The 27,907-nt window shown below is 43.0% G+C and overlaps 1 protein-coding gene across 2 annotated transcripts in view; it reads left to right on the top strand.

Moving 5' to 3' along the window:
- Nucleotides 1-27,907, top strand: part of TRIQK (triple QxxK/R motif containing) — a 531,698-nt gene that overhangs the window by 153,584 nt on the left and 350,207 nt on the right. For both annotated transcript variants that reach the window (XM_069621348.1, XM_069621349.1), the window contains exon 2: nt 7,361-7,429. In XM_069621348.1, the coding sequence (XP_069477449.1) occupies nt 7,369-7,429 (61 nt within the window). In that variant the 5' untranslated portion in view covers nt 7,361-7,368. The remainder of the gene's footprint in view (nt 1-7,360; nt 7,430-27,907) is intronic.

Here is a 27,907-nt window from a genome sequence, read left to right as displayed (position 1 = left end):
CTGCTATTGTTGAGCACATAGTCAGTAAGTCAGGACTTACAGATAATTGGGTGCCGATAATGTTGTCAAAACCTGAGGCCATATATTGTTGTAAGGAGTCGCCCAGGGAGTTCCTTTTGAGCCCCATGCACATTTAAGAGTTATCATTGTCTATAGTTGGAGCCAGCAAATTAATTTTCACTTTGGTTGTCGTGTTTGGAAAGGGAGTGTAGGCAAGTTACTCGCCTTCTAGAAATGATGCTGAATTAGCGGGGGGGGGGGGGGGCGGAGGTGGGGAGTTGAAATGTTAGATTTCTTTACCGCTTCTGTCTTGCTGGTTCTTTCTCGTGAGTGGGGGGGCCAAGGAGGACTCATTGGTCCTTGCTGGGCTGCACGTTTTTACCAGCTTGCCGGGCTCAGCTGCGGATTGTATATTTCTGTTGTTTAGATGATTTCATAGTGACCGGATAGAGGTCAAAGCAGCTTACTTGCACAAAGGATACGCGCACATTTGTACCTCTCCGTTTGGTACAGATTTTCTATAATGAGTGCTGCAAGTCTTGATCCAGACGGGACTCAAATGATCTCCCCACAGCTAATGCCAAGATGTGCCAGGGAAAAGACAAGCAGGCGAGTGGGCACATTTCTTCTCGATTTTGAGTTCTTGTGCTTCAAATACAAGTTGAAGTTGTCTGAGTTTAATCGTTATTCGACCCTACAGAACGTTTTTGATGTCCTGTTTGCCTGTTTGCACACCCCAAAGCACGTTTGCATGGCTTACCTACGATCCTGTATTTGACTCCAACCATGTCACTTTCAGCTTCTTTGCTCCATACACTTCTTACTCCATGTGCACATAACTTGCCATCTTTGTGTGGCAACGATCGCCGGGACTGCGACCTAGGTTGTGAGATCTGATATTGAGTGGTCTCGTTAATGTGCTGGTCCATGCAGATTCAAGATGGACTTAAATTTGCGCTTCACACAGCAGAGGATTATTCATTTAATCTTTTGGCCCCCTGAAAAGTTGGTGTCCTGTAGGTTGACGCGTGATGTGTTATGTTGGAATTGTAAAAGGGCTGCGGGTACCACCTTGCATATGTTCTGGAATTGTCAGAAGGCCCAATCTTACTAGGCAAAGTTCTCCAGTGTATGGACCTCGTGGTGGGCCTTCTTCTTCCTTGCATGGCTATGTTGTGCATGTTGGGCCTATTTCCAACTGATATTGGCTTTTCTGTTGGTAAACTCTCTTGGGATTATAGGGCTCTTGTGGTAGCTAAGAAACCTATTTTGTTCCATTGGATGCCAGACCTACGGTTGATGGCTAGCTCCACAGCTTGTCAGTCCTTTCTGGCAGGGAAAAGTTGTCCTTAACCCCTTAACTGCTAAGGGTGCCCCCCCCCCCCCCCCACCCCAAGTGCCGAGGCTTTTTTGGTGATTTCGGTATGCCGCCATTCAATCCCTTGTAACTTTACTGTTACATGAGATATCTCGGCCAAATTTAGCCCCTTTTTCTTCCCACATGTAGGCGGTCATAACGCCACCAAGGAATCCTAGTTTGCTGTAGGGGGGTGAGAGAAAATACCAAAAAGGAAGAAAGTGTTGGTTTTTGTTTCAGAATATGCCAATAAAATGATGTACAAAGAAGCTTGTGGTTTATCCTTGTAAGAACTAGGAACAAATGGTTTGCTGTGCTGAATTCGCCATTTTCCAGTCTTTCAAGAACAGGTTGAGTGGAAACAAAAAAAAAACATTTTCATATGGTTACCAGCCGTTTTGTGAGGTAGGCGATTTTTTTTATTTTAAATTGTTTTTTTTTTCTTCCAATAGGACATGCGTGCACAGAATGGAAGACAGAAAGGCATACATTTCTGAAAAGAAGACAAAATTCCAAGTTTAGAAAGGGGTGATTTGCGCAGGTCAGGCAACCACTATGTAGGGAAAAAATCCATGGTTTGCGGAAAAATTAGGACAATGACAGATAAAAAAGGTATGTGGTGGACATGGTTGGCCCGGTAAGGCAATGGCTTCTGTGAATTTTGCGAAAAACAATGCCCCGCTACATTCCCCCGACTCTTCCAGTTAGGAAATCACACATTTTTTGTAATGTTTCACAAAACGAGCAATACCACAAGCCAAAAACTGAGCCATGTTACACAGGCTTTTAATGCTTGCGGCCTGAGCATCTGCAAGTAAGGAAAACAAATGTGGTGAGGAATGGCATGCATCCATTTTTTGAAAGAGCACAGGCAGACCTATTGAATGGTAGGTGACTTGCGCAGGTAACAAAAGTGTATAGTGCCTAAAGCAGCGCCTACATGTAGGTCACATTTGGGAAACAAAAGGGTTGTGTGCCAAAGTGCAGCAGCAAATGTTCGAAAACTGTATGAAAACCAACGGACGTGGGGATGGTCGACCCACATGGGAGACAGCCACCCAAGGCCAGGGACATCCCTCCTGCCCCCCCCACAAATCCTGGAGCTCTGGAATGGATGGGGACCCTGCCGGGGCTCCCTGGGACAGCCGCTGCACTTGGGGATGGTCGCCCCATATGGGAGACAGCCCACCAATGCCAGGGACATCACACCGGACCACCCTGGAGCACTGGCTGGGCTGGGTTACAGAATTTCCCTCGGGGGAGGGAAGGGGGTCCCTGCTGGGGCTCCCTGGTGCTGCCACTGTGATTGGGGACGGTACACCCACAGGGAAATGGATGCCCATGGCCAGGGACATCACCTCCAACCGTTCTGGAGTTCTGTCTGGGCTGCGTTGCAGCTTTTCCCTTTGGGGTGGTATTGGCACACTGCTGGGCCTACCTGGTGGGGAAACGCTGTAACGGAGCACAGCCAGAACTCCAGGACAGTTAGGGGTGATGTCCCTGGCCTTGGGCATTCATTTCCCATGTGGGTCTACTGTCTGCAAGCCTAACAGCAGTCCCAGGGAGCCCCGGCAGTGTCTGCGTCCGTTCCCAAAGGGAGAAGCTATAACGCAGGCCAGCCACAGCTCCAGGATGGTGGGTGGCGATGTCCCTGCCCTTGGCCGGCTATCTCCCGTGTGGGTGGACTGTCCCCAAGTCCAGCAGCCGTTCCAGGGAGCCCCGGCAGGATCCCCATTCCTCCCCGGCGGTGACATCTGTAACGCAGCACAGCCAGAGGTGCAGCCTGTGCTTGCGGACAGTCAACCCATATTGGAGACAGCCGCTCCCAGTGAAGCACCAATGTTATGCTGGCATGGGGGCCTATTTGTGGGCTGACCCTGCAATTGTGTACGAGTCCACCAAAATACCTCCACAGATGGCCCACTCCCGCCCACACCACCAGCAATCCAGCCCCAGCCCCAGTCCCACCCACCCCACTGACAATGGGCCTTAACGGTACAATAATTTTAAAAAAGCGCTTTGGATGAAAGCGCTATATAAACAAATGAATACAAATACAAAAAACAGTACTCGCATAACCTTGCAGATGCTCGCATAGGAAAAGCTGTATAGGAAACAAAAAACATTTGTTACCTATGGTCAGCACAGCAAAAACAAATCCTAACTACTTCTCTCCGATCACGGCCCCCATTTCAAGCCATCCCTGGTGGTCTACTGACGCTCACCCCCCAGTAAAAACACATGTGCCCCTTCCTAGGGGAAGATTGCCAGATTGCACTACAAATGTGCCCCCAGGGAGGGCTCCATGAGGGCCCCCCCTGCATGTTGGTTGGGGGGGGGAGAGGGACCCCCCATGTCCATTCCAAACATCTGTGGTGGTTTAGTGTCCCACCCCCAACTAATTCTTGTGTATTTTTATATTTTTTATTTCTGTTTTGCCCCTTCCGTTGGGGCAGATGGGCACATTAGTGGCTACCCATCTGCCCCCAGGGGATCCAATACATGTGGCCCCATGCTTTGGGGGGGGTTGGGGGTTGGGGGGAAAGGGCCGCTTACATAGTAAGCAGCCCTCTTAAACTTGACAGATACCTGGTGGTCTAGTGGCATTATTGGGCGCGGATTGAGCGCTCTGTGCCTGAACCGAGCCCAGCAATGCTTCAATAAAGATGTAGTTGGAAAGGGGAGAGTCTCCCCTTTCCAACGACACCTCCCTCGATCTGACGGGCACAATAGTGCTGCAGATCAAAGGAGAAAAAGAAGGAAACTTACCTTACGCATGTTGACGTGAAAACTGAAGTAAATCCAACCCCTGGGCTGTGAGGAGGAACCTCCTCCTTACATAGCCCAGGGGTTGGATTTCAGTTTTGCGTGATCCTGACGTGCCAAAAAGGATGAACTATCTCATCCTTGGCAACACAGAGGTAATGTCAAGGACGAGATAGCTCGTCCTTGGCACTTAAGGGGTTAAATTATAATCGGCAACTTGATAAGTATGCATCCATTTGGGATGATTTTAATGACGTGTACGTTTAGCTCCCCCAACCATTTTTTCTTTTCCTCCCTCCTTCCTTGAGGTATTTCCATTTTCGCATTTGCTGTTTAATGGGCCTGTTGCTGTTATACCCTTTATGTGTTTTGAATTAGTAGCCTGTTATGTATAATTGTTGATATTCTTTCTAAAATGTCACAAAACAATGAAAAATGATTTTCCAATAACATGTGGAGGATGCATCGGAAGTAGTTTGAAGGGATGGCTTTAAAAAAAGGGGGTTTATAAACGTACTATTGGTTTGAAGGGATGGCTTTTAAAAAAAGGGGTTTATAAACGTACTACTTATTAAATGCATTTGAAGTTTTAAAGCGGTTGGTTGTGCAACACTACATTAAAAACATATAACATTTGTTTTATTTGATGTTTATTTATAGTAAATGTTTTTTGTAAAGTGGTTTGTATATAAACAGTGCATTTAATTATTGTTCCAAAAAAGTTACCCATGTAGGATATGTACTTTTAGATTTGTTTTTTGACTGTGGGGCTGGTGCAAGGTCTGTGGAGCCAACCTGCTCACAGACCGAATCTAGAGAAGCGGACTGTTTGAGGGTGTCAAAGTATTGATTGAAGAAAGTCCTGGTAAGGAAGCATAACAGGCAAGGTAATGTTGAACAGTGTGTAAGATACATTGGCTAAGGAAGTCCTGGTAAGAATACAGCAGGACTGACAAAAGGCGGAGTTAAAATACACCCAGTAAGTGTGAGAACCTGGCAGGAGAGTATCCTACAAAGATACAGACTAACCGACAAGTTGTTTTGTGTACCAATTATATTGTTGATCAAGAGAAACTTGAGGAACTGATATTCTTGAAAGTATAACACGGATTGAAGAGAAATCCAGGGCAAGGGATTCACCCTCTGGGATAAAAACCTCTATCCTTCTGCAACTTTTTGTGTTGGAGTTGCACATTTCCTTGTTTTGAACATGTATGCATTACTCAAGGCAAAAGATATTACCCTTTTCACCTTCAAGTTAATTTTGTTAGAATTGTTAGAATGTGAGGGCCATAATAGTACTTTGGACACAAGACGGTTTGCTTTGGACATCTTGACATCGGACAGACCCTTGGTTTTATGTTGGGTAGGAAAATACCTCTTGGAGTAGGAACACTGAGGCATTTTCCAACCTCCTTTTCATTTGGAATAAAGGTTTATCGCCAAAACAATAAGTCCTGTGTCCATGTCTCATGCCTGTTTCCTCACATAGGTTTCTTATATGGCTTGTGGAGTTCTTGTACTGTGTACTCCGGGTGTATGCGTATGGTTCACATGTAGGTTTTATGTTTGGCATACATTGTTCGTATGTTTTGTTTACAACAATGTAATTATTTTTTAGCATGCGTCCTAGATTAATCCTAAATTGTTTCTCAGAATTGATTGCTATGCATATGGTTGGCATGTGGTTCATGACATTGCTTGTGGTGTTAACAGTTTGTACATTGTTCTTATTTATTTCGAAAAGAAATGTGGTCATCATGGTGCATGCTTCATATATAGATACACTTTATATCGTTAATATCACAAAATTTGCCAAGTCGATTTTCCCCCAAAATAATTCAGTGCACCAATGCCAGATGAAATTTAGGTGCATGCTAAAAATTGAAAATCGAAGCAGACCATTTTGAGATTTCTTGTGGGAAAACCCCATGTTAAAAGCTGTTCAAAAAGAGATTGGAGCAAGCATTTATTAAACTTTGAATGGTTAATGTACAATTCTGAAATTTAGCATGCACAGGCTTTCAGAAAGGTGGAATATTTTCAGATTTTGTTCATGCAACGGTTTGAAAGTTATTGAGAAAAGTTGTTTTCTGAAAATCCATAGAGACTTGGTATTAACTATGCCATGCACTTTGTGTGTTTTCTAGCATGCCACCAAGAAGCGGTAAAACATGAAGGAGGCCTTATTGATTGCACATTTAGGAATGCCTTAAACATGGTCAACTAGCCACTGGTTTGAAATGTCTCAGCTGGCTATCAAGAGGAAAGGTTCTATTGCCTTGAACACACTGAACCTGATTTATAAAAAAAAAAAAAATAACTGCTTTGCTCACTAAGTAAATGAAGGCTAGAGATGTGCGAGTATGTCTAGAGATGAAGAGGATAATGCAATGCCGTGTAGAACCTGAGACTCCAGTGTTCTGCGTGTGTTGAATCGCTAGGGTCGCATCAATGATTTCTGTTCTTTCACTTGATATATAAAAACGCAAGTAGTATAGCCGACAACCCTACCTGCATTTCTTTTTATATTCCGAACGGCATTTTACTCCTTAAATAACATGTAGTGCCGCGATTACTTTGCTTATTATTCCACCGTGGTGTATTGTAAGGGTTGATTGTATAACATATATGCCCTTTGGAATTTGGCATTCAACATCAGTTTTTTTCTTTTCTAGCAGTACTTCAGCGATAGAAAACAAAGTTGTGTGATATTGAAATGTAATGATGAATTCTGATTGTATTTTCATTACTTTGATTAGTGCTGCATCATGAGCTTCGTTCCCTGACGACCCATCCAGCTGCTGGAATTTTGATTTATTTTGAAGGTGGTAGAAAAATCCCAAAGAATCTCTGCACAGCTTTTTGTAATTTTTGTCCAAGGGAAATTATTAGCATCCCTACCGTTTGTTCTTATTATTTCTTCTTCGATCTTTGTTTATTGGGATCAAAGTTGAGGTTTTGTGAAAACAAATTGCTGCTTTGTGCTGGTCTGCCAGGCCATGCATAACAGATTCCACTGACGTCTTGCTAAGGAAGTGACACTACATTTGTTTGACTGAACATACCGCAAATCTTTGGAGTGCATGTAAAAAGGAGTTCTTGCAACTCGCAAGACCTGATGGAATCTTTTCATAGCCAAAAATAAGGACCAAGCAATTAATGTGTGCTTTAAATCTGTCAAACACGTTGCATGTTTTATTTGAGCACAATTTTTTTTTTTCTTTTTTTTTTTAGTTTCCAGGATGGGTAGAAAAGATACCTCAACATCAAGAGCTCCCATTGAGCAGTACCGGAAGCAAATAGGTAGGTTATCATTTGACCGTTAAGACAAATGTTTCTTTGAAAGTGAGCGATATTGTAAAGCATGAAGGAGTCCAAACGTCACCAACCAACACCAATGAAGGGTTGCCTTACAACGGGCATGTTTAACTTCAACCTTTCAACTGTACGAGAACCCCATTGCTCATTTGCATAGTTTACATTTGGCATATGTCGTCCTCCGTACCCCACATTCTAACCACTGATGATCTTACTCTACTAGTCTAGTAAAACCATCACCAGTTTCATGGCTCACACTGACGGACAGTAACATGGTGGTCCTCTTATTGAACTATTCACTGTAATACAGCCCTTATTGGCTGTTCTTCAGTTATAGGTGCATGAATAGTACCCCCTTCCCATTTTCTATATTTCCCTGAGCTGGGAGCCCTGCAGAACGGGAACACACTTACAGTACCACAGGGAGGTATCTACTGAAGCACAAAGCCAGAGCATAATCTAATCGCAAGTGCAACCTTGCTAGTAAATTTTTCAATGCAGTGCAGTTTACCTGAATCCAGACATATCCTGCCACGTTCTCCCAGTCCGTCTCCATAGTGCCTCAGCACTTATAGCTGTACTATTTGTGTCAATTGCACCTGGACCTTTGGAGGACACTTGTTACTTGGTTAAGAACATGAATTAAGATGTTGTTTGCCGATATATTTCTGTTTTGTTTGGTTTTATAGAGCACACGTTTCACCAAAGGCGTCAATGCTCTATCGAAAGATAAAAGGATAATGGGCAGAATAGAGTTCCCAGTACATTCAATCCTATCCTAATTATCCAGCTCTTAAGGTATTTCCAAAACGCTCCAATTTCCGTTTTAGAGCATAAACGTGATGGAAGTGGAGCCCAGATGACAGAACCCTGGTAAACCCGTGATCTTCTAACCATTCTAGATTTTGAAAATGTAGGGACCCTCAAAAGTCAATGAGATTACGATCTTTAATTTCTGTCTGATTGATGAGGAATTCTGAACCATTGGATGGTTAGTTTATTATCATGGAGGGTTCACTTGAGCAACACCTTCTTTCTCAGGGCAGCAAGTGAAGGAACCCTGGTGAGATGTGCTCATATTTTTTTGTTAAGCTATGCATGCATGTAGTTGGAGAATTTTGAAATCGCAGTAGTTTTCATTTGATCTTGTTACGCCCAAATATATAAGCTGTTAATAAATTCCAAATAAAATACTCATATAGGTGAGCAATTGAGTTTATATTAATTGTCTGTTCACAGCTAATATCAACAATTCTGTCCTTTTCCTTGCAGCTCCACTGTTTGTTGCTCTAAATTCTTATTAACTGACCTATAAATCAAATATATGAATTACTTTACACAATTCTTAAAGTACATCAATTCAACTTGAAGTCTTACATATATTTGCAAAATTAAAGTACATCACGTGCCCCATTCATGTCTACCAATTACAGAAAATCGAAGTTCTTTCAATTATCCTATACTTACATACACAAATATGACAGTTTAAAGAACTCTAAAGTACCAAAAATGTTCCTATATTCACATTGTTTTCTTTGTTTATTGATTTGTAATTGCGCGCCAAACCCGAGGGTATCTGTGCGCATTTGCACAGGGTTACAAGTATACTTTAGACATGAGTTACAATAGCCTCAACTATAAAACAAAGGAATACATCAGTAATAAGCAATCTGGCAAAAGTACTTTCAATATCCCTATATCTACATTGTTTTATTTATATTGTGAGACAAAATAATTGAAGACTTGTGCGTAATTTTGTTGCGAGAACCTGTAGATGTTGCAATATAATCTTCACACTTTCTATATTTGACTTTAGATGCACCTAAAATAATCGTGTATTCGACTTCAAACCATACATGTTTCTGTCCCTCATCGCTCTGAATGCTTGACATGTCTCGGGGGAATTGGTGTCTATTCTAAACCATACCAATTAACTTATCCACTACCTTTTCTTTTCTCTTCATCACCTTTTGACAATTTCTTCGTTTTCTGTGGCTGTTTTTCTACTTTGTACTTATGTTTTAAACTTTGCAATTCTTCTTACACCTAATCTTTACATTTTTTTTTACATGCTTTCGCCTTTACACTTTTCTTATGGTCTGTTAACAAAGAAACAGCAAAAAATCTATTTTTGACCTATTATTCCAATTAATGTGACTGAGTTTTCGTATTCTGGTCGCATGTGGTTAAACTCCCTGTAGTGTTTACAATGATCATACTTTGAAAAACCTATGAACGTAACATTTATTTCACTGTTATTGCGATTATTATGGTATTTGAGCGTGGACCTAGCTTTGAGATGCAATGGAGCGCTTTACAGAGGTATACAAGAGTACAGATGCATAACGAGAGATCATATTTGCAATCTCAAAATTACCTCATCTTTGAGTGCTCCTGGAAATGTAGTAGTCCCCTGTTACTTCATCAGTCGCCTGTATAAATTGTTTTCCTTGGCATTCTCATTTTCTGTTTAAATCGGATCAATCTTGGGGGCCTTCCTTGCAGGAAAAGGAGAGTTGAGCGATGAAACCATTTTTGCGAGCAAGTGGTTTACAATTAAAAGGATGCTAGGTTACCATTTCCCCAGTGTTCAAGTGAAGCTTGTGGACTAATTGTGGCAAGTGTTTATTTGCGTGTAAACTGTGCTGTGGTGTGCTTTGAGCCAAGTATATGGGCTAACAATTTCATTGATGAAAGAGCCAAAATGGCTGCTGTGTTGCATAATGTGCGCAGTCTTGTTCTGGATGTAATGTAAACTTTATCGTACTGTCCATTTTGTAGCGGTTATATACACTCTGTATAGGACTTGTTAATTAAAGGAATGGTTCAGTCAAAAAATGTTATTGCCCCTACGGGTCAGCCATGTGTTTTTAAGCCTAAGTCGCTCGATTTTAGAAAAAATTCCTATGGACCTTATCCGAGTTTTCGTCCATTAAACGCATGGGAAAACAGGCATCAGGGAGCTGCCATTTTGTGATAATCCTATCATTTCCCCCATCGCCCTGGCTGACCTGCTTTTGCGGCACTAAATCATATCCCCCGCCCCTGAGCCTGACCTTATCGAAACATTCATATTCCCTGCCTCTCTCCGTGATGTTTCTGTGATGCGTAGGCAAACGCGCCCAGTCGTCTTCTACGTGACTTCACACAGAACCCGGAAACCAACACAGATCAGCTCACAACACAGCGCGCCACAATTCGGAATATGAAACTGTACTCTAAAATCAAACAGCGACACAGTAAATTTGGTAAAGTACATTTATTTGACATTATTCAGCAATTGCCATATGAACTCCGAAAGTTATTTATTTTCTTTTATCTCTATCCGCAAATCCATAAAAGTTTATCGTGAGTCACGCGCTGTTCCTTTATGGTACACAGGGTGTTGGTTTTCGTTCAAAGAAGCACTTTTGTCGCACGTTGAACCGCAAGGCTGTTCCATCAAGTAGGCACTAGGCCAGCGTAAAGGTTGATATGTTGCTTCTAGCCGCTAGTACCGCGTAAGGGCATATGGACCCTTGGCGATCGTCCCATAAGATCATCAGAATGGGGCAGTTGTTTACATTAAGCTGCAGCTGGCGGTTGAAACCATCTGCCGGGGACTGAAACTGGTGGCAGTGGCAAAAGGGAAGTATATACCTGTTTTATTTATTACGGCCAAGCTGAAACTATTTGCTTTCAAGGATAGTGCAATGGAGTATGTTCGGCTTTAAAATCAATGCGAAAACTAACGAAATAAATCGAGGTTAGTACACAATGAGAAACGACTTTTTGTCTACGTGCGTGTGGAATGTGGACCTGCATACCCATGTGCCCGCTACAAGGACAATCCCACAAACGTTTTCAAAGCTCTTCATTCATTCATTTATTCATGCATCCATTCATTAATTCTTCATTTATGTATAAAAGCATCTAAAGAGTTACTTACATTATATTTGCAATTTCCATTGTGTCTCTGTGTAATGCAGTCCGTAAATCCCACTGTGCTCTTGACAACGATTTTTCGTATACTGAACTAACATGAAACTCGGTCTAGTTTAAGAATTTTCTGTCTTATCGTCTTACGTTATTGCCCCCCCCCAACCCCCCTTCAAATGAAGTTCTTTCGCCATGGTCCCTGTCTCTCAAGGTCAAAAAAACAATAGACCCTTATACTGCCAGTGCGAGTTGTGGGCCTCTTCGGGCGCGAGCTGAAAATCAAAGCCGCTGACCTTCACTAGAAATGAGCATACATTCTTTCTTTGCAACATCCCGTAGTAAAGCCATCTGTGAGAACTTGAAGTTTCAAATCCATCTATGTAGTGCGCCTCAATGTGCAAATGCGAACTGGCTTCTCTCCCATCTGCAACGGCTCGCTTAGCGCGTTCTAAGGCCCCCAATTTTGTCCTCGTTGTCTGCAAGCTTTGAAGCCCCAAAGAACCATAACTATTGAGACTTTATACTTTCCCTGACCTTCCCCAAAAAATTAAAAGTACCCGAGGAGTTGAGTTGAAAGTGAAATTTTTTGTTTTATTTGCAATACGCAAGCATCCCCTCGGTTAACAGTGCCCAGCATTTAGAAGAGATTGCGAAAATTAGTTACATCAACAAAAATATATACATACACATATAGACAAGGTCAGCAAAATGAGGTGAATAGAGCGAGAATTCAAAGAGGACACCCAGGTTGTTCGGCACCCAGGATGGTGAAGGTAGGGGTTAGGGTTAGCGTACTTTGTATGCACACTGTACAATAACATTTATTTACAAAAAGACAATCATATTACAATTATTTAAACCGGGATTTGTACTTCACAACCAGCTCTCCTTTGGGTGGGCATGGCACAGTGGCAATGTTGGGTGGCAATGGATCAGTGCTCTGCACAGAAATGTTCAAAATTCCATATCTGTGCTTCTCTAATACAGCAACAATAAGGCTTTTGACAGAGTCGAACTCCATTTCCTCATAGATTGGTTTGATCACCCATTGCTTACTACTTTTTGAAAAGGCCTTGGTGTAGCGAGGCATCCTTACATTACCCGTAGTCCTAGATTGTTCACGGCCGAGATTCTCGTTATGGGCCAAGACGGCAAGTAGAGTCCTATGTCTCATGCCCTGCAAGCTGAAATGCAAGCGCTTTGGCCTGTACTTTAGGCACATATTGTGGAACACCTCCAAACCTCCTGTGTGACAGAATTCTGTCAGTCCCCTCAAATCTCTTGATAGAGTTTTATCGAAACAATCTTCTCAATGGCTGTGTGTTGGTGAAGATGGATTCAACCACTTCTTCCGTGCCTCCACTGGGGACAAAGGGCCATGTTCACATTGGTGGAAATGTAGGTTTTCTGACCAGCGGTGCATGTTGGTACAGTGGTGCATCAGTGACCGCCATTTTTCAAGTAGTATTTCCACTGACCCTTCACAAGTTTTGGAGCTCCACCAAAGATGGTTGCTGATAGACTGGGACCACTCTGAAATACTTTCCAAACCTTTTTTTTTTTCCCCTGCAGCTGAGATTTTTATTGATTTAGCAAGATGCCATACGTCAAATTGATGTTTAATATGTGGGAACTGCTCTCTCATTGTCTTGGCAATTGAAACATGTCTGTCCGTGGCTATGAGGTCGATGTGCATTCCCCTCGATTGCAGATATTCCACTGATTTTATAAATCCTAGTTTCTCCATGGCCACTGAGGATGTCCATTGTGTTACCTGCATAACCACCGAACTCACAATTTTCTTACTATCCATGTCCTGAAAGTGGTAGGTGCAGTACTTGGCAGAAAATCCAGGGCTGTCGCACTGTCCATCGTCGGCTAGCTTGAATCATTTGCCTTCGAATGTACTTGCTAGAGACAATTGTTCACTTTTCCAAGCATCACTAATGGCCGGAAACAGATAATCATGTTGGTATTTGTAGTACTGCGTTTTTTAAATGAAATGGGAGTCCCACAAACTGAAAGAAAGACTTTAACTAATAGATTGCCTGCTGGCAGTTTCCCCAGCATTGGTTGTGCAGACCATGAGAACGTATGATGTAATCTACAGGCGGCATGTATTGTGACGTAACTGCCTTGTTTTTGACGAGTCACATGAATCAATGGCGTCCCACATACTTTCCCTCTGACGGAATGCCCACATTTCAGCATATTTATAATATCCTTCAAACAACTGTCGAATACTATGTATTTGCCCTCTTTCATTAGACTGTCGTCCTGCGTCAAAGCTGTTTCGGCCTGTGACGTTGAGGACATTTCACCACATTTGAAAGAAATATCGCTGCTATCAAATTCTGATGTGTCGGTGAATGCTGCTGCTGGTTCATTCTGTCATTTCAACATCTGCTACTTCAACATTGATGGGAGAACACAACAATGTCGACAGCTTTTTTGGTGGCAATTTTTTTTTGGTAGGTGTAGATTGTGTAAATTGATCTGCGAATACTTCAGAGCTATCTTCAATACATCCAGTATCATGTTGTTGTGGTGGTGCGGTCGTACTGTAGCAATGGTCCTTTACAACTTTACTGGATTCTCCGGACACATTAATTTCATGTTCTGGCCATTGGACATGAGCATCTCTAGTCTCAACACGCGGCGTCTGAATTAATGGTTCCTCCATAGTGTAAATGGTTTGGCAAGCAACATCTCTCATTCGCTTCACTGTCTGTGTATGTATAGTTCGGACACCCACGGGTAACTAGAGGATGGATTGGAAAAGGGATGTTCAGTTTAAACACAAGATAAAGTATAGTACAATTGACTTGAAAAAAACATAAAATAGTCCCCAGCACAAAAAAAATTCTACAGTTATGAATTGTTTGTAACTAACCTTATTTTTGTTTCTTTTCTTTGCAACTTTTTTGACTCGACCTTCAACATCTGCACGCTGTTGCTCCGATACGTATCCGCATGTCTCCCCTTCCTCTTGCACTGCAACGACTATATTTTCTGTATCTGCATAGACGGCACGGAATGAGGCTCCATCGACTCCCTGAAACATAGTATTTTCATTACTGTGTATCAAAATATTGTTAGCATAAAACACATGTGAGGACGAACAAACATGTACATCTCAATAGCCAAACCCGATTTAAACATTGTGTGGAACAATCAAACGACAAGTATTCAAGCTCTGATGACCTAGTTTGATGGAGCTGTCAGTATCCATACCTCTGGCTCTGCATGGACTCCCACGAATGATTGTATTGAAGAGGAGGCATCAGCAGCTCCCTGAAACACAGTACTTGCGTTAGTATGGTTTTCAATATTGTAAACATAACACACATTTGGGGTCGATGGCACAGGTACATCTAAAGAGATGACCATAAATGGTGCATTGTGTAAAAGAATCAAGGAATATTTAAATATGATCAGATTAAATCGACTTATTTCTCCGATTTCTTTACATCTGCATCATCTAAATGGGATCTTGTGATTGTAGTGGAAGCTCCATCGTCTCCCTGAAACACAGTACTTGCGTTAATAGGGAAGAAAGTATAGCAAATGGAATCACGTTATATGATCACGCTCGATGGAGCTGTCAGTATTCATACCTCGTGCTGCTGAAGAATATCTAGGGCTGTTGTCAATGTGGTGCGCACTTCCGAAAGGTGTTGCGCCGATTTGTATCCGCATGGTCCCGCTTCCACCGGAATTACTTGAATGTCAGGCTCCGCATCAACTGCGTGGGTTGACGATTCAACAAATGCCTGAAACGTAGTATTTGCATTAGTAAGGATTACAATATTGAAAACGCAACACATGCTTGGGGTCGACCGCACAGGTACATATCAACGGCTAACCACAAATGAAACAAGGTGTAGAACAATCAAACGGCAAGTGTTCCAGCCCTGATGATCACGGTCGATGGAGCTGTCAGTATCCATACCTCGTGCTGTTGAAGAACATCTAGGGCTGTTGTCAATTTGGTGGATGCTTCAGCATCTCCCTAAAAGACAGTACTTGCATTAGTATGGATAACACTAATTATAACTGAAAACAAACACCAGGGGACTACAACTAAGGTGTATATCAATTGGACAGCACTAACCAAACAATTGGTAAAATAATCACACGATACATAAAAACTATTACTTGACATGCATAAAACAAGTCTGTAGCGGAATAGCCAAGTATGATTACCTGATACGCGCTAGAAGTGGTTGATAACAGTGAGCACGTGACGGAAGTATAATGTTCTTGCTTCAGATTCAAGGGATAGTCAAGAAGTTGTAATGGTAAATTGTTTGATAATGAAATGCCAATATTTAAAATTGCCATGTAAGGAGACAGAATATTCGAGTAATGCGCAATATAGCACAGTTGCCTGTGCCCATATATAGATTTTGTTTGTGCGTTATGAAATCTAAGAATAATATATTGATAAATGTCATTATTCAAAAAGCTATACACTCATATCAATGTCAAAAGTATTACAAATTGGAAACAACACCTAAAATATCAATGAATCCATTCTGCTACCTACACACTACCGCAAGGCCTAAAGCTAAAAACGGACACTTGACTCACCAGTGGCGGATTGTGGACGAATAGAGTGGGAATAGCGTTTGCAAGCAATTTTCGTGTCGCTCGCCGTTTGTTCTTTGTTACCCAAGATGTGGTGTACATGTTCGAGGGGAAAGTGCCGGCTGCAGATGCGGTATCGATCACCCCTCTTGTCCTCAAAGACTTGTTGGACTCTACTTTCCAGATCATCCAGTGGATATCCGCAATGTCTGACCCATTCTCTTATTGGATCAACCGTTTTCGGGAAAAAATGCATTGTAGTGCCTTCAGATTTAGCATGGGTCTTCGAAGGGCAACCGCTAATCGAACAGGCAGGCATTGTTGAACATTCTGAAAATTAAATATCAAGATTATTATGAAACCTTGATGAATAAAAATGTCATAAAGTAAATGAACCATACCATGTTCAATGCAAGGTTTGTTTTGGTCGCCGGAACCATACCAGTTCATCATGTGCGGCTTAGTATTTGCATAAGTTACAGAAATGTTTTAAATTATGTGACTAAACTCTGAACATGTGACTCGTCCCTTGGATGTTCTGTCTTGCACGAAAAGGAAACATGCTTACATTATAGACTGGACCCCCGAAGGATGCCATTCGATGACAATTGACACAGATGAAAATAAATAGATCTATTGATAGCATAACAATTGAAACTCCAGTCAATAGCAATGAGACCAATGACCACAGCTCTATTGGGTACTGTAATAGCAAATAGATTGAAATGTAAAAATGACCGAAATATGACTAGGATACATGGCCTTACCTTGACCAACAAACAGTTGGATTCAGCAGGCCGAGCAGTATGTTGCAGGAGAACAGGTAGATGGCCACAGGTAGCACACTGACGAGTTTGCTCGAAGAGGTCACAGATACCACGGCGACGAGCAGATTAGCATAGATCTCAGTGCTTCTCAGGTAGAAGGTTCAGGAGTTGACTTGCAAAGCACAAAGATGTTCTCATGAGACATATATCAAGTGGTTTATAAAGTATTAGAAACAGGGGTGTGTGTGTGAATGAATGAATGACGTGTGTATGTCGTGGTATTATGTTTATTGCAGGGGGGCGGCCTGCCTTGGGGGAGGCCTGCCTGGAGACACGGGGTCTGAGAAGGCCATGTGAGCGATGGCCCCTGGGCGTGGGATACCTTTTGAAGTGTGCATGCTGCTTGGCACCTTGGCCGTTTGCACCCGTGACAGCCCCCCATGCCAGCGCTCATCCGCGGGTGCGAACCGCCTTTGATAGAGGGGGTGGGATGGATGGGCCTGGGGCGTGCAGATAAGGCACAGGAAGACTGCTGAATGGAGACACACTTATGTGGATTGCAGGGGGGCGGCCTGCCTCTGGGGAGGCCTTCCTGGAGACACTGGTTCTGAGGAGACCATGTGAGCGATGGCCCCTGGGCGTGGGATACCTTTTGAAGTGTACATGCTGTTTGGCACCTTGGCTGTTTGTGCCCGTGACAGCCCCCCATGCCAGCGCTCATCCCCGGGTGCGAAACGCCTTTTGGCGTGCAGGCAAGTGTATGGGAGCGAGGGGCCATCAGGTCCCTCTCATCCTTTACTTCTCAGTAGAAACTCGTACCAAGTGCCACCAGTAGTGGGTTCGCTCCTTGCCCTTATGTGATGTTAACTTTGGATGACATTCGCGTAGATGGGAACACTGAGCAGGACACGTGGCATCCATTTTTGTACCCCCTTTCCACTCCATCTTGGTGACAGGCCTCACTGCGATAGTACAGCACGCAGAGCACATGGCCCACAGCCTCGTTCCCACTCTGACTGGAAAACTCCAGAGGTATTTGCAACAGCTAATAAATGTAACACATCACTCTCTGAGATCACGGTCCTGCATGTGAACCGGCCTGAACCAAGCACATGGCTCGTTCATCTCCACAAACGTGTCCTTGTCCACGCACCCTCGCCAGTGGAAACTTACTGCCATTCTGACTCTTTGTGCCTGCAAGGTATTCTCTTCATGTGCCAGAACACTGACCACACCATGATGCTCACCTAGCAGATCCCCAACTAACATTAGACCCCTACTGCAGTATATCGTTGCCTATCAATAACAAATGCCACATACCGGAGATTCTTGTGAGCACAGACCCACACTTCAAACAGTGTATTATAGTGGTCAAGACCCTTGACCCAAGGCCTGTATAATCCAATGTTAATTGATAGTATAGATATGTGTGACTTTTATAGAAACCTAACCGACTGAAAGTGCATGCATTATTAATAATATATTATGTTAGCTTAGATAGTGACCACCCTGCTTCACAGCGACCTGACCTTCACCCATTCGGAGTACAGATGTCTGACGTCCATCCTTGAATGGAGACACACTTGATTCATTTAAACAATCGAAACAACCGTTGTTAAAATATATGTGGTGTTTTATTTTGTATCTTATTTTGATGACGCAAAAATACAAAACTTTACACATTGTGCAGTTCAGGTTGCAGCACAGCGAGAGAAAATCCCCTGTACTGACCGCTGTCACTCGAACGTTTTTCTTGTGGCACGAACGGCACAGGCGGGTATCGCTCTTCGAACGCGGTGTCCAAGCCACCATGTAAAGGAACGATAGGCCACCAGCCTGTACCAACTGTGAAAAGGAATGAAACAAACTGTTTTTAAATGACCAAGATAAGTTTAATAAATGTTGTCAATGACAATTCTTGTAACTAATGGCATTCTGCTTGGACAAATGCTATCTAGACACTGCACACTATTGAAAGACTTTTGTGCGTTACAATGATATGTATATGTAATTTTGGATATAGTAGAAGACCATGAAATAGGAGTGGCATGACAAGCAGAGTATACTTACTCGTTACTCGGATTACGAGGACTAACAGTTGCGCGAAGTTCGTGCATAAGCACCATCATTATCCTCAACACGGACCGTGTGAGGCAGGCTGCCCTGAAGTCTGGCAGCTCGGTGATGCATTGCGGTCGTGGCTCGCCTTCCGAAATGTAGGCCACGCATCCCGAGTTTTCACAGCAGCAGCAGTTCTCGTCCTCGGTTGGCATTAGCTTGCACCGATTGCATGTGCACCAGGTGGAAACACCGTCCATGCGACTAGGTCCAGGCTCTTCAGCTGTTGAATCGTCCTCCCAACTGCCGTCCGAAGACCCATCGTTTTTGCATGTTTCCCTTTCCAGTAGTTCCTCCTCGGTATACTCGGGCTCGTACATGTAGGGCATTATTGTAGCCATTGTATGTTAAACAAACTAAAATAATTGATAGCGGTGGTACTGGTATCTGTTCACACGGGCTACAAGCAACGAAGGTAGCTGACCAGGGCACAGAAACGAGTCACAGAATAGTCAAAGTAACACAGAGAGAGGAATGGAATCGAAAATCTGCTGCTGTGTGTGAAACGGTCTGTTTATACTTATTGAGGAAAGAGGCATCCTGCCATTTACATGGTGACACGTCATTAGCTGAAGCGCAGCGAATGTTGACACGAGACGTGCTTTGGCGTTGTGAAATGGGCGGTACGCGTCTGCTGACAGGCTCAGGGGTGGGGGATATGATTTAGTGCCGCAAAAGCAGGTCAGCCAGGGCGATGGGGGAAATGATAGGATTATCACAAAAAGGCAGCTCCCTGATGCCTGTTTTCGCGTGCGTTTAATGGACGAGAACTCTGGTAAGGTCCATAGGAAATTTTTCTAAAATCGAGGGACTTAGGCTTAAAAACACATGGCCGACCCGTAGGGGCAATAAAAAATGTTTACCGAACCATTCCTTTAAGTACAACCACAAAGTCAAATAAGCATTTGTGGCTGTGGGCTTTTTAGGTAGGGAAAGAAATGGCAACATATGTTTTAAGTTTCTGGAGATGGAAAAAAGCCAGACCTGATGACCAGGGAAACCCGGGGGACGATCTAGTGCAGTCAATCATCAAACCCAGGTTCATACCTGGTTTGGATCAACTGGGAGAGTCACTAACCAATTCCGGCCAAGATGTGTAATGCGCTGGGTTATGAAGGGCATTAATGGTCTTGATCTTATTTTTATTTGGGTTCATTGTCAATGGGTTTTTGTCCATCCAGTCTTTAAATGTTATGAGACGCTCTGCTTTTTTATGCTGCAACAGCTTAATTCACTGATTAATTTTATGAAGATCTGTGGACCATCGGCATAATTTGGAAAATAAGTGCTCCATTCGGAATCAAATCGCCCAGGGATCTGATATAGAGATTAAAAGCAGAGGCGACATGGAAGAGCCAAATCCCATTTTTAAAAATAAAATTGCCCTGGCAACTGTTAGATATGCCACCCTTCAACGCAGGTCAAGCCATGTCCCCTTTCAACCTTTTGTGCACAACTGCACTGTAGTGCTATATTGGACTTCCAACAAGATCGCATTGCTACACCTCAACATTTTTTAGCATTTCCCTTGGAATGATGTAGGAAGGTTGAGCATTGGTACAAGATGACACAACTTTCTGAATTTGGTGGGATTTTATTTAATGCTAGTAGCTCAAGGGTCAGGTTGGAAAAACATACAGTACCTAGAGGGAGATTTTAGAAATGAGGGATGAACCTGGGCAAAACAGTGTTGAGGGTGGCCCAACACAAAGTGTGAATCTTTGGCGTCTTCCCAGATCCTTGGGTTACTGAGAGAAGATGCACGTCTTAAACATAGCCTTAACCATTCTGTCCCTCTGAGGACTCCCATATCTATAAAGCAAGGTTCCCACGAAAGCACCCAGAGGATGCGCGTCGAGGTGATGAGCTGGAAAACCGGTAAGAACTCTGCAGGCAGCAGTAAGCGTTACGCTGCAGAAAGCAGACTAACGCGATGCGCCAATAGTCAGGCGGGTTGGCCTTAAATAGGCTGGCCCCGGCCCCTCCCTTTGTCCCCACCTTGTGGCTCCACCTTGCCACTCCCAGAGGTTCTTGCACATGTTCCCCAATATTCTCCTATGGCCATGCCCGGCCTGGATGCACATGCCTTAGGCACAAAGTGTGCAAAGCACACTTTTGCATGAGCCTGGTGCCAGAGGCGCCAGGACTGGGTCCATTTGGACCCTGTAGGTGGCAAAAACATGGGCCCTTGTCTAGTGGCCATGACACCCATATATTGTTTTACCCTTGATGCCAAGTGAAAAATGCAATGCGACATTAGGAAAGTATATGTATACTGGCACTACTAATTAGTGGCAGTCTGCATATACTTTCTTACTGTGATATGGATTTTTTTGCTTGCCATCAAGGGTAAAACAAGCACACTCTTTCGCCCCCCTTGAACTGTCATTCCTTCTCCCCCTTGCACTCATTCCTTCCCCGCAGGAGACTCAAAGCTGAAGCCACCGCAAACATAAATACGTTATAAATTCTGTGGTTTTCTTTCCAAGTTTCCCGGGCTCCTCCTGCACGCGGGAGCCCGGTAAACTTGCAAAAAAAAAAAAACGCAGCTTTTATAAATGCAACAAGGTTATATTTAGATATTTGCAGTGCTTAGATAAGAAAAAAAAATAAGCAGTTAACTACATGCAACCTTCCTGCCTGCATTCATGAAGCAAAAGCCACCCAGGGTGCCTCCTAGTGCTTGAAATTTTTGAGTTTGAGCCTCATTTGCTCAAAACTTTACATAGGGACTTTGTTTAAACATTGTTTTTATATATATTTTTGATCATGGGCATCTTTTTAGCCAATAATATTTTAGAGTGAACTATCCCTTTAATGGTGCTTTGAGTTGTCCCAACCAAAAGACTATTACAATATTTGTGTTCGTAGCGGCTGCAATCAATGCTCTGTTTTTTTCTGATGGTTAAGTCTCAATCTGCCAAAGCAGATGAGTCCTATAGTCACAACAAGAGATTAGATATGAAACATGCTTCTTGAAGATTAAAAAAAAAAAGGTTTTTACATGTTCGGAAACCTGGATCATGTTACCTTCAATCATAAATGCACTGTATTGGTGGTCAAGTTTTTTCAGTTTGGAATCAGTGCCCAAGATCAAAATCTCAGTCTTTTTATCATTTAGAGCAAGTGAATTCCTAGCCATCCATATTTTAAAGGCACCAAAGACCTCATTTACCTTGGCCAGATCTTCAATATATGACCCAGGTAACACCAGGATGACCTGGGTGTCATCCGCATAATTTGCAAACTTTACACCCTGACCATTCAGGAGATCACACAATGGTCTTGAATAAACATTGTCCAACAATGGGTGACAAGCAGGAGCCCTGCGGGACACCACTCTTAGGTGGAACTTGCTGTGACTAGTGATCATCCTTGACCACTTTTGAAGATTTTAACCATTTGGCTGCTAAATATGAGCATTTGCCAATATCGACTAACTTGTCTGCCAACATTTCATGATACACCAAATGAAATGTGGCGGACAGGCCGAGCAGCAGGAACAATGCTAAACCACCCTTATCTCTTATTTTGACTATATTAGACTTCAAGTCGAGAAGCGCAGTTTCCGTACCGTACTTCGTTTGAAATCCGGATTGTCCTGTGGCAAGAATTCCCTGTTGCTCAATGTAACTTTACTGATTGCATGCCACTTTATCAATGATCTTCAGCAAGTAAGGGACATTTGTCATAGGTCTAACTAGCAAGGTCAATAAGCTCAAGGTTGTCCTGTTTTAACAAAGGCGATAGCCATGATTCTTTAATACATTCTGGAACACAACCTTCCTGAAAGGAACTGTTTATGAAGGTTGTAACCGAGGAAACAAAAATGATAAAAACTCTTTAAAACATGAGGCAGGAAGAACCTCTCCTTTTACAGGAAGTGGGCTTCATCGTCTGCACAATCTTTAAAACATCACTATCCGAAACTTGTTTAAAAGCTAATGAACGAGCATCAAGGATCAGCCTTGCACCCAAATCAGTAATCCCACTTTCTGAATCTGTTAACTTTTTAATAGTCTGCAATGCAGGATCGATGCGGATTTATTTTCTATATAAACCCATTGTGAATTTCTTGACACCAATTGTCACTAACATGCGATTCATTTACTGTACACTTTAACTCATGCAGAATAGAGAATAACTCTAGCTCCCCTAATACTTTCATCTAGTTTTTTTTTGTCTTAAATGATTATCTTCTATATAACTTTTAGCTGCAACTTTATAGGTTTCAAGAGTGGAGTCTGACATATTTTTTTTCTCCTGCTCTGCTCAGCCATAAGTTTAACCGTCCTGGCTTCCAAAACTTCAGAGGAAACCACTAAATTATATTTTTTAAGCATTAAACGTAAAGGCGCCAGCATACCAAAGGCGTCGTTGGTGATAGTCCGAAACTGATCAATGAGAGACTCGAGCGGTATATTTTACTGAAGAGGAATTAGCTGGGGAGTAGCAATAGCTTCAAAGGCCTGGCGTGTAACTTTTTTTTTTTTTTGAGTACTGCTGGAAAGAAAAGGTTTAACACCAGCTCAACAAGCTTTGGTTAAAGAGCTTGGCAGTTGAATATCGAACTGCAGAAGGAATTTATCTAACATATACATTTTTGGATATCAATTAGCGAGATGTCCTGATTTTTGGTTAAAATCCAGTCAAGAATATTCCCCCCACAGGGTGTAGCCATTTCTATATGTTTCAATCCAAGACCATCCAGAATGTTCAAAAATGAGATTGCAGATTGGTCTGATTAATTTATAGGCGTATGATCAAAGTCTCCAAGAACTATGGTGACTGAAGTTTAATAGCAGACCCTAGAAAGGCTAGTTGGCGGTTAATATTGGAGGGCGATGAAGTATAAAGCTAGAGTGTGGTTGTGGAATTCATTTTTACCAACATAGCGTCACAAGAATCCAATACTGGGGTGTTTGATAATAAAATATTAAGAATCTCAACCAAAAAAATATTGCCACGCCCCCTCCTCTGTGGCCCACACGATCTGAATGCAGGATTATATACCCAACAGGGGTAGCAGTTTGTGCAGCATGTAGGTTGGCTTCCTGTAGCCAAGTTTGTTATGACAACAATATCTATACTTGACTTCCATTAAAAGTCAGATAATTCCACAGCATGACATACAAGTGAACGAGTATTCAGTAGTACTGTCTTTAATATCAGTGAGGTTGAAAGGGGCCCCCAGGGGACCCTGACGTCTATGGAAACAAGGCGGGTCACCACACACGATAGAGACGCCAGACACGAGGTTGTATTCCCAAAGCTAGGGTTTTATTGCAAAGCAAAAGTCTCAGTTGGCCAACTCGGTCTCACTCCCCGCGACGTGCATCTCTAGACCTCGAGGGACGCAAGAGAGTGAATTACGTACATCATTTACATATATACAAAATGCATATCAAACAATCAGCTATGACCTGTATAACACCCCTCTTCATTGGGTTTCTTTGAACTTGGTGTGATGGACATCTCCGACTACTATGACACCTTCAAACATCTATTCTAGTAACAATTTGCAATTTGTGAGTGCGTAGGCATCTTTCGGTTATTGAATAGAACACAGCGCTTCTGTTCTTGGAAGCAAACTACATACAGGGGGGAGTTGCATTCCGGACCTTGCTATCTATCAGGTGCTATTCGTGTCCTGGGAGCCGACATGCTCTTAGCGGGCTCAGCAAAGGGGGGCTGTTAGAAAAGCATAATTCAAGCCTTTAGCGGTATTATTCTAACATATTCTACCATATAACGAGACTGGCTGGCAGCTGTGAAATGATTAAATGCCATGCAGCTCTGCTTCAAGGCTACATTAAGGAGGGAGCCGGGCATTCTTCCTGGCGCTGCCTATGTTTGTGTTTCAGCGAAACTCTTGTTATCCTCTCGGCCCTGTGGCCTTGTCCTTTTCATATACAGACAACAATGTTCCACAGTCGAGCAGTGTAAGTGGAAAATATACTGCGAAGCAATAGGAACAGAAAGCAATGAGCAATGGTTAGAAAAAACAAAATGACGATTCTTGTTACATCAAAATGGACGTTCATTGGAAAACTCGAAAACCTATATTCTGTTGTATCGTGCATGAGACGGTTGGCCCACGGCCACCAAAATGCGTTTGCGGTCTCAAATTAGATTTCTAGACTGACCAGGTATCCCGTAATAACTGATTCCTACACCATGGCGACTGATCACCATGATTTGGAGAGTTATCAGTATCCATTACCTTTTTGTTTTTAAACAATCAGCCAGCATTTTGGTTTGATGCCTTAGCCAAGAGATCTGGCTGCAGAGCGACATTGTGGGTCAATTTACCCCGTGATGTACAATCTATCAAGGCTGAGTCTAGTCTAGCCTTACAGTGCTGTTGGATCTGAGAAATCAGATCCCTGCAGGACATCCTCACTAATTGGCTTGAATAAGTGCAGGTAAATATGATAAATGAGTAGTTTAATCTTCTGAATTTCTAACAGGAGAGTAAAGCGCTTCGTAATACTCACCACTCACGAAGGAGCACAAACCGGCTTCAACACGCCTGACCTCGTAATAAAAGGTTGCGAATACTGCAAAAATCGAGGGAATTGTAGTTCTATAGCATGCAACTAGTGCCAGGAAACTGTACACTGAATAGAACCAAAGTAAGACGCAACACAATTGAACTTGTGAAGTGAAGCATTCCTTGACTGCTGACAGAATTAAAACCTCACATTATGAAGATAATATTCTGTCTATTGAATCAGGATTTGTGGTTTGGTCCGCGGTCATGGAATTTTAGTGAACATTTGCGGTCCCCCCTGCCCCCGCCCCCTCCACTCCCTCCAGGGCGGAACCCTTATGGAAGCACTTTTTGATAGCATCTCCGAATTATTGACTGATTGAATAGTGGGAGAGAATGGTGATTTGGTTTTGTTAGCTCTAAATACCTACTATTTGTGCCAATTAATTTATTGAAAGTGGAAATGTTAAGAGCAAAAGTATTATGGTCCAGAACACTGCAAATAGATGGGGGGGAAAATGGTTGAACTTCCTAAATGAGTAAGGCCTGGTCATGTTAAATGGTTGCACCATGGGAGACTGCCCTGGCAATTATACCTGGGCTTGTGGTGGGGGCGGGGAGCCACTTAGGACTAGATTTTCTTTTTTGTTGCCAGTAATGATTGTATCCCTCCCGTGCCTGCAACAATTTTTTTCAGTGACCATACAACACTTAACATTTATTTTTCCCATGGTGTAGGTGATCATGACAAGGTTGGATATGTGGATGTCAATCATGCTGGAAGTTGTAAAAATGTTGCTGGAGCGAGTATGTTTTTTTTTGGTGATTATGGGGAAGGAAGGTTCCAGCACATTGAGCAATTAACCGCTGATGAAATACAACATTGGCTGACTGACTTCGCTGTGTATATTGCTCTACATAAAGGTAATTCTGTCATTCATGATGCAAAGAAGGCACCAATACTATTTGATAAGGAAAATAAGGATGCCAAGCAATGTATGCACTAGCAACAGTATTTTTGAGACTAGCTTTCCAAAAAATATATGTACTGTGTGTAGCTCCTTTTATTGTTTACGTTCGTACCAGCTCACTCGCCAACTAAGAGCTACACTACCATTGTGATGGCCAAGCCTGACAGAATGTACATCCTGCACATTTAGTTTTGGTTGGTCTTCTCAAACTTTTTTCTTTTTGTATTGTTTCTTTGTTTCTTCAACAAAACAAAATTCCATGCCAGATGCATAAAATCGGCGGGCTAGAGCTGCAACGAGCACAATTACCTGGGGTGCCCGGGAAGCGCTTATGAGGTTTTACCGGGGTGTGTTATGTTTGATGCATAAAGTTGAAACAAATCAATTTAAGCCTAGTATTTAGGGACACCTTGCGGGTTTTAGATTTCACACATTTCCAAATATCATTCCGAATGTCCCGTCCCAAAACTTCGATCCATCGCTATCTGGGTGCGTAGCCCTCCCACAGGATGTCCAACATAAAAGCAGAGTACAGTCGCAAGACCCAACGACCCTCCCTCTGCCGATGTATGAGCCAGTGTAGCAGCGCCCACTTAGTTGGCTAATTTTGGAACGAGGGAAATGCAGCCCTCAAAATATTCTGCACCCGGAAGTACATGAACACGTCAAGCGCGGTGGTCACCCCTCTATTCTTTGCATGTTGCAATGTAATGAACATACCGCAAAATAATCCCCCAAATGTTTGAATTCCAGGCCTGTCCACCCATTGCAAGATAGGCCCTTTCACTAGTTTTTGCCAGACCATTAACCTATTAAACGGGGAGCCGCGGTGAATATACAGTATCTACACCCATCAATTGAGCTACTTTGTGCCAAACCACACAGATAACCTTCATCACGTGTGTAGAGCCCGCCACAGCTCTGGGGGCTCCTAAAATGACCAACCGCAAGAGATTAGGGACCACCAACACCCTCTCCACCTGAACATGCAGACAAATTAATTGTGTGGTGTACTAAAACGCTAAATAGTGTGCCTGTGCCGCCCAGTAGTATTGTTCCAAATCCGGTAATGCGAGACCCCTCCCCCCTAACATATGATTGTGTCCACGTAGTGTGTGCCACCCTGGCCCGTTTCTCAGCCCCGTTTAAATTAATAATGATGCCCCGTAAATGGGAAAGAAGCCTGGTGAGAGAAATAAAGGGATATTAAGAAACAAGTAGAGGCGCTACCCATTAGAGTAAGAGGGTGGGTACGCCACTTCGTCACCAGATCCTGAAGAGAGCTATTAGCCCAACTATAATTCTCACGGAACAATATGGTCGGGTCTCGCAAAACCACCACTTCCAAATAGCGAGTACTGTCAGACTCCCAGAGAGGCCCAAAATTGTCTTTGAATGCCACGTTCCCGCTAATGAATGGGAAAACCGCAGATTTACTGTAATTAATCCACAACCCAGAATATCCCCCAAATTTCAGCACCTGGCGCAGAGATATGAATGGGATCCTCAAGAAATAAGACCACGTCGTCAGCGTAGAGAGAAACCATCAACCTATGTGGACCCAGTTCTAAACCTTGAAATATATGCTGTTGCCTCAACAAGGCCG

This window comes from Ambystoma mexicanum, chromosome 5q, assembly GCF_040938575.1.
Source record: "Ambystoma mexicanum isolate Mex_15411 chromosome 5q, UKY_AmexF1_1, whole genome shotgun sequence".
Taxonomy (NCBI): Eukaryota; Metazoa; Chordata; class Amphibia; order Caudata; family Ambystomatidae; genus Ambystoma; species Ambystoma mexicanum.
The sequence above is the reverse complement of the archived record's forward strand: the minus strand, read 5'-3'. Positions and strand labels throughout refer to the sequence as shown.